Below are 11,050 nucleotides of genomic sequence, written 5' to 3'. Positions count from 1 at the left end.
ACATTGAGAAAAAAAAAATTGGAGATTTCGAGAGTAAAGTCATAAATTTACGAGAAAAAACCCCTCATAAAATTACGAGAATAAAAGTCATACATTTACGAGAATGAAAGTCGTAATGTTACGAGAATAAAGTCGTAATTTTACGTGTTATTTTAGAGCGGAAATAGAGCAGCGTGCCGCCTGTGTGAAAATGAGAAATGTGGAGCATCTTGTGAAGTTATACTTTAGTTTAGGTTTCACAAATAAGGAAATACTTCATTTATCTTTTGGCACATCAGCACCACATTATCATCCGTATCAGAACCTTGAAAAGATTGTGCAAGAAACTGTGTTTATTCCAAAGAAATAAACCGAGACAAACAGCTGCTACCCGTCCAGAAGCAAGCTCTGCGTTGTCCTCTCGCCCGTTTTGTTGGTTGCTGGTAATATGTTTTCGTAATATTACAACTTTTTTTCTCGTAATATTATGACTTTATTCTTGTAATATTACGACTTTATTCTCGAAATCTCAGATTTTTTCCCCCTCAATATGGCCCTAATACTCCGTGGTATATTTATGCAGGGAGTGCAGTTAGTGACAGTGTGGGCTCTATGGTAGCTCTGACAGCTTGATGGAGGAGCAGTGGGGGGCGGGGCTTAGCGAAAGGTCAATTACACTTACAGTTTAGAGAAAGTTAAGACAAAAAATTAGCCAAAGCGATTGAGGACAAGCTGTAATAGTTACTGTAAGGGTCGTATTTTCTACTCGCAATGTGACACATTTCTGTCAGAGAATTACTGTTTTAGAACAAGGGGGGACACTACCCATGCATTTACAATTTTAATTGAACTTAACAGAGAGGACCTGACTTGAAAGTGAATTCCAGCATTATTTGCCGTGGCTGGGGATGGCAAGAGCCGAGTCAACATGGTTTAATTTGATGCAAGCGGCTCTGTGCATAAATCCCCAGGAGGCCAGCATGATAAGGATGGACGGAGCCAAACGAGAGCCAAAAGCAATACTAAAGGCCACATGCAAAGTAGAAGTTGTGGTAGTGCAGGAGAACAAAAGATTCAGCACCTTCTCCCACTTGTAATTTAAGTGTAAAGGATGATTCTCTACTTAGAAGAACGATTGCATTGATCACGTCAGGGAGGCGCTGATTTGTTGGCTGTGTGGAGTAATGAGAGTGTAGGTGATACATGGGAGGCATTCAGGCGAGGCTCTCCTGGAGTCGGTGATACCGCAGTTTCCCCTCAAGCTTATTAGGATTCAGCTGAAACCTGCAGTCTGGCTTAGAGATGATACACCGCAGTCTGAGGAGTAGAGACACGAAGCATTACATCACGGAAAGAGGATTTTGGTGAATTTTGGAGGCCCAAAGGATGGAATTCAGTTTAAGATATTACTCAATGGATAAGAAGACAAAGAGACTTTATGACTAGAACAGTGAAAGCGGTAGTAGCTGCAGTTACTGCTCTTCATTCACATCACATCAGGATAATAACATACACCGCGCAGCTGGAGAATTAATAACGAGTATAAAACTGCAGGGAGTCCTGTAAATTAGATTCTTTTCTATTAATCCAGTTCATCAACTTTCAGAGCAGAGCCCTCTTATCAAGTTCACTTTCCTCCAGCTCTCTCTCTGTGTTCCTCTAGCTTCTGACACTCAATGCAATCTCTCATTCAGCATGTTCTTCTTCAGTCTTTCTTAGAAAAAGAAAAGGACCTTCGACGACAATAAGGTCTCCACTATAGCTCTCGGTCTTAGACGTTGGAACCTTTGTGATCTTAACAAAGACGACTCAAATCTCCATGGTTTCACTGAGGCTCTCTGTAGTATTTTCCAGCAGTTTCTTTTATTTCCTGTGCAAAAGTGCATCATATGATAACAAGACAAACAGTTTTAGATGTATATTGGTTTCTGTTCTGGTACAGGAGCATTGTCTAAACCCAACTACGGCCGTTATCGTAGATTTGTTGCCTAAATATAAGCATTTCACGGTAGTGACTTGGAGTTGAAATGACACACGGAAAGCCTAAAATGCATTATCAGGAATATTTACATCATCCCTGTCTTCCCAGACAAAAAACAAACCAGAATCACCAATAACTAGCAAGAACTAATATGCAAAAAACAGAAACAAAACAACTACAGAATCGTGTTTATTATTCTTTGTGTGGAACAGTTTATTGGTAGATGAATAGAAGAAGTGTGTCATCTGCCTGAATAGGAAATAGTACAACAGTCCTGCCTTGACACACAATAGAGCTTTGCACTTGCATACAAACACGCCTCAATTATATCAATTTTCTAACTTACTTCCAAGGTGAATGCAATCTTGATTTCTTCATTTTTACCCAAAAAAAACATGCACGGATTGAGAATGCAGAGCCCACCTGCCACCTTTTCAGTGCACTTTCTTTTGGAAACACCTGTAGCTTACAGGATTTACATGCTGACAGGCTATGATCACAATCCCAAGGACTATATTACCACCTATAGATGTCTTCTATCATACAGGATTCGCACCACATGGTTCGAACAATAATTTCCTGGGCCAGCGGCAACAATATGAACGCCGTGTGAAGCTCAATGGCATATACGCAAGCACATACTGTCCCTCATTCACCAATACAGTTCTATAATTCAGATCACACACACGCACACAAAAGAGAGGAGGAGGCCCCCGGGCGACGGCTTAATTGGCCCAGTGGATAACACGTGCCTGAAAACGACCATTGTGTTGTCAGGGATATATGAAGTACACCAGAGAAGCACAGAAAGTTCACCTATGTACTTTTATACCTACGTCAGTTATGAGACTATTGGGACACTGTGAGTCAGGCATGCTGTGGTGTGCTAGTGAAAAAAATAAGTAACATAAAGAGAGGAAAATTGGTCTGAAATGTGATCTCAATGAAGCATGATATACGCTCTCATTGTGTGAACATCAGGGCTGTCATTAGATCTCAATGGGAGATGGTCTGGGAGTTGTCCGTGTGTTCGTCTTATAACTTTAACCCTTTCACAATGTGTTTTCAGTTCATGAAAGTTAATTACAACCTTTTTTGTCACCTAAAAATGTCTTATTCAGTTGTACTTAGCTCCAGCCTCTCGTGTCACTTCTGGTTGCAAAAAACAAGATGGCAACGGCCAAAATGCCAAACTCCAGGCTTCAGGATGGCGGCCGCTAACCAATGGGTGACATCACGGTGACTACGTCCACTTCTTATAAACACAGTCTATGTTAGAAACTGTTCACGTTGGCTGGCATGGTAATCGGGAAGAAAGAAACTCAGCCACAGCGATGAGCCCGAACTTTCTCCCCCTCACATGATGGGGAGAGGAGAAGTCACCATGTTCTGCCTCTCCAAAGAAAACACTTCACTGAGAACATGTTGAACAAGCAGCAAGCGGGAGGTATGGTACGGCAGAGAAACCATAAAGGTGAGAGGTCAGGGGAGGAAGACTGACTGTCAGTCATCGCCTTTCCTTTATTCACCTCATCTGAGTTGCGGAGAGAGAAGCGAGTGGGCTGAAACACAGAGAAACTTCGCCAGGACTTGGATAACTCAATGAAACCGGAGAGTGACATGCCGCATCTGTACTCGAGGTGGCTGAGTGAAAAACAGAATGTATACTTGCAGTCATTTGTCATTCCCATCATGCCGTCTCAATACGTCCGTGCTTTTTGCTTTTTACTCCCAGTGGAATACAAACCTGTAACTCTGCTGGAAGTGTCCAGGTGCTCCTTTGTTCTGCCTATTCTCTTTACATTTTACACTTTAGAAACCAGCAAAGGAGGCTGCTGATATTTGAAGTGAATTCTTTGTGACATTCACTGAAAGTGCAGCCCCTAACCGGGGCAGCGTGAAGCACCCCCGCTGTGCTGGTGGCATTTTGTTCACATTGTGCTGAAGAATGAAAAGGGAAAGAAAGATGATATTATACGACAGGGACCAAATTGAGGCTGTCAATCTGAGATGAATGGAAATAGTAGAGAATGCTGAATCGCTGCTTCTTCATATTTGTAAAAGATTTCATATTTCATACTGCTTAGTGCAACATCCATCCGCCTCTTTACAAGCATATTCTCAACAGCCTGAATGCTGAAAATGAATGCTTTACTTGTTTGAATGTGTTTCTGTATAATAGCAGAAATAAGAATATCTCCGTTTTCTTTAACCCTCTGAGACCCACAATAGACCCGTACAGGAGGTCTTTAGGGGGAGATAGCAGGTCAACAGAAGATGTCACATAGAAGTGGTGTTCATCATCTGAAAGCTGGGAACCTGGAGATTAATTTGAGATGCAGCTCAGCACTGTTTGTCAAGTTGTTCTAGTTATAAATCAGAAATAAACATGAACTAATTTATTAATTAAAATAAATTGTAAATGTGTATAAGGGTTTGACATTATGATAGAAGTATATGGTGGTCATCCCCATGCTCCATTATGTCTCATAAGTTGTTTTTTGGTTGATACCATTTGTTACACTGCTAAATTTGACAATGTTTTACCACTCGAGAATTGATAAAAATGATCAATAATCTCTCAAAAATACCACATTAAGACACCAAGACCTTGAGGAATACCATAGAAAAAGCCATGCTGTGATTTGGTTTAAAAACCTTTTGACATTTGGAGATTTCTGCAAGAATGGCACTTTTTGGCGATAGGATGGCGAGCACTTCTGTTGTGTAAACTGCTCAGAAACCCCCTTATTGTCAATCTACCTAGGAAAGCCATCCATCCTCTGAATGCTCTAGGTCTCTAGTCTGATCCATCCATCCTCTGAATGCTCTAGGTCTCTAGTCTAATCCATCCATCCTCTGAATGCTCTAGGTCTCTAGTCTGATCCATCCATCCTCTGAATGCTCTAGGTCTCTAGTTTGATCCATCCATCCTCTGAATGCTCTAGGTCTCTAGTTTGATCCATCCATCCTCTGAATGCTCTAGGTCTCTAGTTTGATCCATCCATCCTCTGAATGCTCTAGGTCTCTAGTCTGATCCATCTATCCTCTGAATGCTATAAGTCTCTAGTCTGATCCATCCATCCCGACAAGCTAGCATGAAACGGTTGTTACCCATGGATTCCTTGTGTTTTCTAGTTTCATATGATATCCGTACCTTCTCTCTAAAACTGAACCTGCTACACCCTCTGAAAGACAGTAAAGTTGGATCTCAGAGGGTTTCATCAGGTTCTTTTCATTTACATCCCTTTTTGTTCTGTATAGATGTGAAGACGCTCCATCATCAGAACACTTCATTATAAAAACAGATTCATTGTTTAGTCTGTTATCTGTGAATCCATTAGTACCCAAAAGTCTATTAAGATTTCATTAAATTCGTAATGAATTGTTGTCAATTTGTCACACTGATGCTTCCAAAACATTATTGAATGCATGCGTCGAACGTTGTTGAAAGTTATTTTCCAGTGTTAGAAATGTTTTGTTTACTTCTGATTGACTTATTCACCACGATCGAAAACCTTCTGGGTATTTCTCCAGCACGCTCCGAACACTTCTCACCTCAGGGAAGAAGCTCTGCTACATTTCCACTTGTTATATAAAAGTCAAGTTTAGGTGAAAACCTATTGTTGCGGTTTGTATGAATGCATGTATTCAGTGATATTAGAATAAACTCATTTGTATCTCTATGTCTTATGTAAGTCCAGTTGTTTTGGAGTGTGCAGTTGTTTTCATGTGCAATTGAGGAACTGTGTGTTTTTTTCCTGTTCAAGTAAAAAGTCAACAAAGCAGCCGGTGTGTAAAGGTTAAAGTCTGCTGCTCCAGTGGAAAGCCGACAAACAGAGCTGTTACTGAGGTGGCAGCATGATTTATTGAAGTTACTTTGCAGACGTGATTCACAGAGGATGCATTTGGTCAAGCAAACAGCTTCATATCGGCACACATGAATCAAATTCCAGGCAAAGCTTTTTTTAACAGAAAGTGGGCCACCCCGTTTACATCGTGTGTATTTCATGAGCTTCAAAAATGCACTTTGAGTTTTAAAAAGGCATACATAAATAAGGCAATATTGCAAATAGCACTTACCAACATATAAAGACTGATCACATCAGTTTCTTAAATGCTGAATCACAGAGGATACGGTTGCTCTTTACGTCACAGTGCAACATATTTAAGGCAAGGAGAAGAAGCAACACAGCACATAATACATAAAAATACATTCAGTAAAATCTGTCCTTTTACATGAAACATGATGAAAAATAGATCTCTATGTTGGTCACACGTGCATGCTGAGAGTGACAACGACCCACATGTGCAAATTTACACGAATATCTACACAAACCACAAATTCACAAGAGCTTTGATTTGGAGATCAGCAGATGTCTTGAGTCAGAGCGGACTGACGATGGCATCATCAGGAGTCTGTTTTAGCTATCAGCTCAGACGGAAGTCAGGATTCGCAAACGTTGAAGCAACTTTCTGTTCATCCCTGGGATACAAATCTCTTTCTGGCTGCCCGGCGTCAGAGGGGAAATCAGAGTCAACAAAAACTGCATCCCTGGCCAGGTCAAGTTGCCATCATGGAGCCAAAAACTGGGAGTACACACTAGAGGAAAGGTTCTAGGTCACCCTGAATCATTTCTATTTTTTTCTGTACGTTCAAATAAATTAAATCGTTTATTAAGTGCCATCTTTTCTGCCTGAGAAACACACTCATTTGTCTTCTCAGTACACTCTGCACTGAGGGTAAATAAGCATTTACCCCTCATTACTGTAAATGTGTAACCCAGTGAGTGGTTAAACAACTGTACTGCCTTGCTTTTTACATCCCAGTTGATAAATGTCATGCGTAAGCAACAAAACAACAGCCTGAGGTTACCATGCTGAGCGGAGCGGGTTCCACAGCAGAGCAGAAATGTTTTTTTTTTTTTTTCTTTGTGCTCTTGTTTTGTGATTTCCGGACGCACCTAGTTTGATCTCAGAGTTCTTAACCGTTTAGAGAAGCTTGGAAAATCACACTTCTTTACTACAAAGTAATCCATTTGTGTTAGATTACTCATTCCTTTACCTCTAACTCAGAAAAATGCCACCTCTGTAAAAAAAAAGAAAGCCCACTTCAGTTGAGCAGGATATTCCCTGTACTTTCCTTCATCTCCTCCTTCGTGATTGGCACATAATACATGAGGTGTAATGTTATTCATCATTTTATCTTGTGAAAAATAATATTTCTTTACATTCATTGCAATGCAAAACAAAAGGAGTATACACCCATCTGCAAAAATACTCTCATAGCTTCTATTATGAGGTGGATTACACTCTCAAACATGGAGGTAGTCTGTCATATACACTATGTTAATCTCTGCTAGAGTACACGCACTGTGGCATTTAGGTTTAAACGTTGCAACAGCTGTGACATTTAAGTGCCATAATCCATGTAGATACATAAAGATCTTTAAAGATGGCATTTTTGATTTTCTTTTGACACTGAACAATAAAACGCATGGTCGGTAGAGAGAGAACGTTTTAGAGTGAGAAAGAGAAAAGGTTTGTAAATGAACCACAGTTTGAGCATGATATACATGCTGGTAACATTTACGTTAAATTGCACTTTAGAGCGGCGTTTACTATGAAACAAAATAGCATTTCTCAACAGAGCGATACTCTATTTTACAAGGTGTCTGTAAACCTACCTCTTTAACAACCTGACTCGCGAAACCAAAGGCGAGCGCCCTACTTATCAATCATTAACAGCCGACTGCCAGAGCACATGGCACAACAGAGCCACATCAGTCCACAGTGATTACAGCTCACGGCCAAGTTTCATTCAAATTGTTGATTGTAGCTGCCAGCGTCGAAGCTCTTCTGACACTCAACGGGCAGCTCACACGCACAAGAGAGCGTGCGAGCAGCAGAAAATCTCTTTGAAGGTCTTCCTCATCTCCTGGCTGCGAAAGGCGTAGATGATGGGGTCAATGACGGAGTTGCACATGATGAGGATGAGGTACATGTTGAAGTGGGACATGAAGCAGGTGCAGTAGGGGTTCCGGGGGCAAGTGATCATGAGGATGAGGTGGAGGAAAAAGGGCGCCCAGCACACCACGAACACCCCGAGGAGGATGGTGAGGGTGATGGCGCCCTTCATGTTGGCCCGCTGGTGGATGGGAGCGTTGCCCGGCAGCGCCGCGATCCGCTTCATGTGCAAACGCGCCAGCAGGAACATGTGGACGTACAGCGACGCCATGAGCACCAGCATGGTGAAGAACATGGTGATGAGGCAGATGAGCACCGTGGTGCTCTCCGAGTAGATGATGAACAGGATGCCGGACACGATGCAGCACGTCCAGATGCTGCTGATGACCAGCATCGCTCTTCGCAGGGTGACGATGTTGTGGTAGCGCAGAGCGTAGAAGATGGTGATGTAGCGATCGATGGCGATGGCCAGCAAGCTGCAGATGGACGCCAACAGAGAGCTACAGATCATAGAGTCGAACACATTGTCCATGCTTTTGATCAACGAGACGGGGATGGTCAGGTTGCCCCCATTGATGAGCGCTATGACGATAGTCTCAGAGGCGTTGGACACGCTGACAAGCATGTCAGCGACAGCGAGGCTACAGATGAAAAAGTACATGGGCGAGTGAAGGTTCTTGTTTTTGACGATAGCAGCAACAACCAGGATGTTCTCCAGCAGGCTGATGATGCCCAGAGTGAGGAAAACCTCGGTGGAAATCAACAACTGTTCGTAGCATCCTGCCGACGAGTCCTTCTCGGCTGATAAGTCTGTGTTGAGTGGCAAAATGCCTGATGTTTGGCTCCTGTTGTGGTAGCCTTGGATCAATCCATGGTGCTCTGTGGTGTTCATAATGTTTCCTTTTAAATCCCCTTCTTGGGTTAGGTCTTCTTCTTCCGTTGTTTCTGGTCCATCTGGTTAAATTCTCAACGTGTGCGCTCCTCAGACATCCTCATTAACTGTAAGACGCCCCCCTGGAAGAGGAATGAACAAATCTTCCTTCTTCCCCTTTTCACCCTTAGGGTTTACCAAGACAGGCAATTATCTTCAGACATCTGCTGCTGTTGTTACTCTCAGCCACAAACAGTCCCAGCGCTCTCCTCTCATCTCTAAGAAGTTAGAATAAACGCTCCCCACGAAAGATGTTAGAAGGATTAAGTGGAAGGAGTGAAGCAGAAAGCAGAAAGGTGCGTGAGGCTGATTAACGGTGAGCGACAGCATGAGAGGCAGAGAGATCAGAGCGGAGCAGCTCGCTCTGTGAGTGCAGGCAGATCATCACTTAGTGAGCTACTGTGGTCTTCCCTCGCTGTCTATCTCTCTGCTATTATACCAGGCGCACACATACAAATACACACACACACCTACACACACCCCCCTGTAGTGTTTTTGTCCTATCCGCTCGCTGATACGGTGGGAGGTGGAGCAAAGTCTGGCTTGACGCATGAATGAGCAAATTTTAAAAATGAATGCTTCAACCTTTAGACTGAACTTAAAACATTAAATAGATAAATGAATTTATAAAGCTTAAAGGTCTTTTTTTCATAACATTTTATGTAGATGAGTAATTTAAAAATAACACCTCCACAGAGCTTTTAGAAAGGTGCTGAATAAAAAATGTATGATGATCAACTCATAACTTTAACATTTTTGATGGGTCCAAAATGAATGTTTTGTTTTTCTCTGTGGAAGATATCTGACGTTTGGTTCCCACTTCTAACAAGACTTGTGAGCCAATAGATAAACAACACTGGTATCACTTTGCATCTCTGGGTCGTCAGTGATCAAGTTGCCAGTTAGTGTGGAAAAAAACCCGGAGAAATGGTGGAAATGGAGTTTGACGGTAAGCGCCTGCTTCACTCTGGGAAATCAGGGAAAAACACGATCGTTTTAAGACTAAGTATAAACTTCATTGCCTTTATTGCTGTTTTAGGAGGTGCTGCAGCACACCTACTTCCTCTTCCATGCTATTTGCATATTAATAAAATCAATAAATAAATTGAATGAAGATGAAAACGTCCCAGCTTGTGTGCATATTGTTGGTGGTCCCCGGGGTAGAAACGTCAGTAGCAAATATCATATTAAATTCAAGGTTTATTAATGAATGTAACATTAGACTGTAACAGTCCTCAAACCAAACTAAATGCATTGATTAGTTTGATGTTAGAAGATAGATCTGCTTGTTTATAGATAGATTATTTCTGCTCATCCTAACTCGTCCTGGACTTAGCCTTGACTTGGACTCGACTGGACCCGGTCTTGGACTTGACTTGGACTCGATTAAGTTGGACTTTATAGCCTTGTTTCTTTGCTAAAAACGGCTTCCTGCTGTCACAGTAAACAAACCATAAAACCAAAACTAGAAGCTAAAAGAGGCTAAAGATCTCTGTTGGTAAAATGTCTTTGTGTCACTACGAACATTTCATTTAATAAATTGTTCATATAAAGATATATCAATTAGGTGAGCATTAAACCTGCACTGTTTTTTGCCGCCTGAAGGCATTAAAGACGAGCTGTGAACACCAGTCGTGGAAGAAGTACTCATTTCGTTGCTGCGAATCTCGCAAGAGTTTTTGCAAGTTTTTACCGGATTACACACGACCCCTTGCTTTCCATTAACTACAATGTAAACCCATCCACGGCAACAGTAAACGCTCAGAGAAAGTGCTGCAGTGACGTAGTTTTAAGAGCGAGAAGACACACGAGAGGTGGATGGGTCCAACAAACACAGGGCTTTCATCCAGGAGACCGCTGTTCATGTCCCTTGTGTTAAGTTTCACGTTCACGTAACAATCAGCTGTTCTGTATTCACGACATCAACTCACATTTTCACTGTACAAACTTAGTTTTAAGCCCAACCATGTTGTTTTTTCCTAAACGTGGTTTTGTTGCCTATAAAGCGCGTGTTTACTGCCGTAGTAAAGTGACACAGAGGAGTCTGACAAAGCGTCTGTTTGTGACAGGTTGTGCTGAGAATGTGTTGGTAGTTGAGATCAAAATAACAAGGCTGTGTATTCAGTGCGTATTCAAAGCAACCCTGAAGATGCCATTCAGTTGACTGCATGAGTCAGAACACATTCATGTCC

The 11,050-nt window shown here is 41.9% G+C and overlaps 1 protein-coding gene across 1 annotated transcript; it reads right to left on the bottom strand.

Moving 5' to 3' along the window:
* Nucleotides 1-5,816: 5,816 nt before the first annotated feature.
* Nucleotides 5,817-9,300, bottom strand: LOC141759398 (melanocortin receptor 4-like). The gene has a single exon (XM_074621432.1). The coding sequence runs from the start codon at nucleotides 8,817-8,819 to the stop codon at nucleotides 7,839-7,841; it is 981 nt and encodes a 326-aa protein (XP_074477533.1). The 5' UTR covers nucleotides 8,820-9,300; the 3' UTR covers nucleotides 5,817-7,838.
* Between the last annotated feature and the right edge of the window lie 1,750 nt (nucleotides 9,301-11,050).

The sequence above is a fragment of the Sebastes fasciatus genome, chromosome 21 (genome assembly GCF_043250625.1).
Source record: "Sebastes fasciatus isolate fSebFas1 chromosome 21, fSebFas1.pri, whole genome shotgun sequence".
Taxonomy (NCBI): Eukaryota; Metazoa; Chordata; class Actinopteri; order Perciformes; family Sebastidae; genus Sebastes; species Sebastes fasciatus.
Note: the sequence above shows the minus strand (reverse complement) of the source record. Positions and strands in the feature narration are given on the sequence as shown.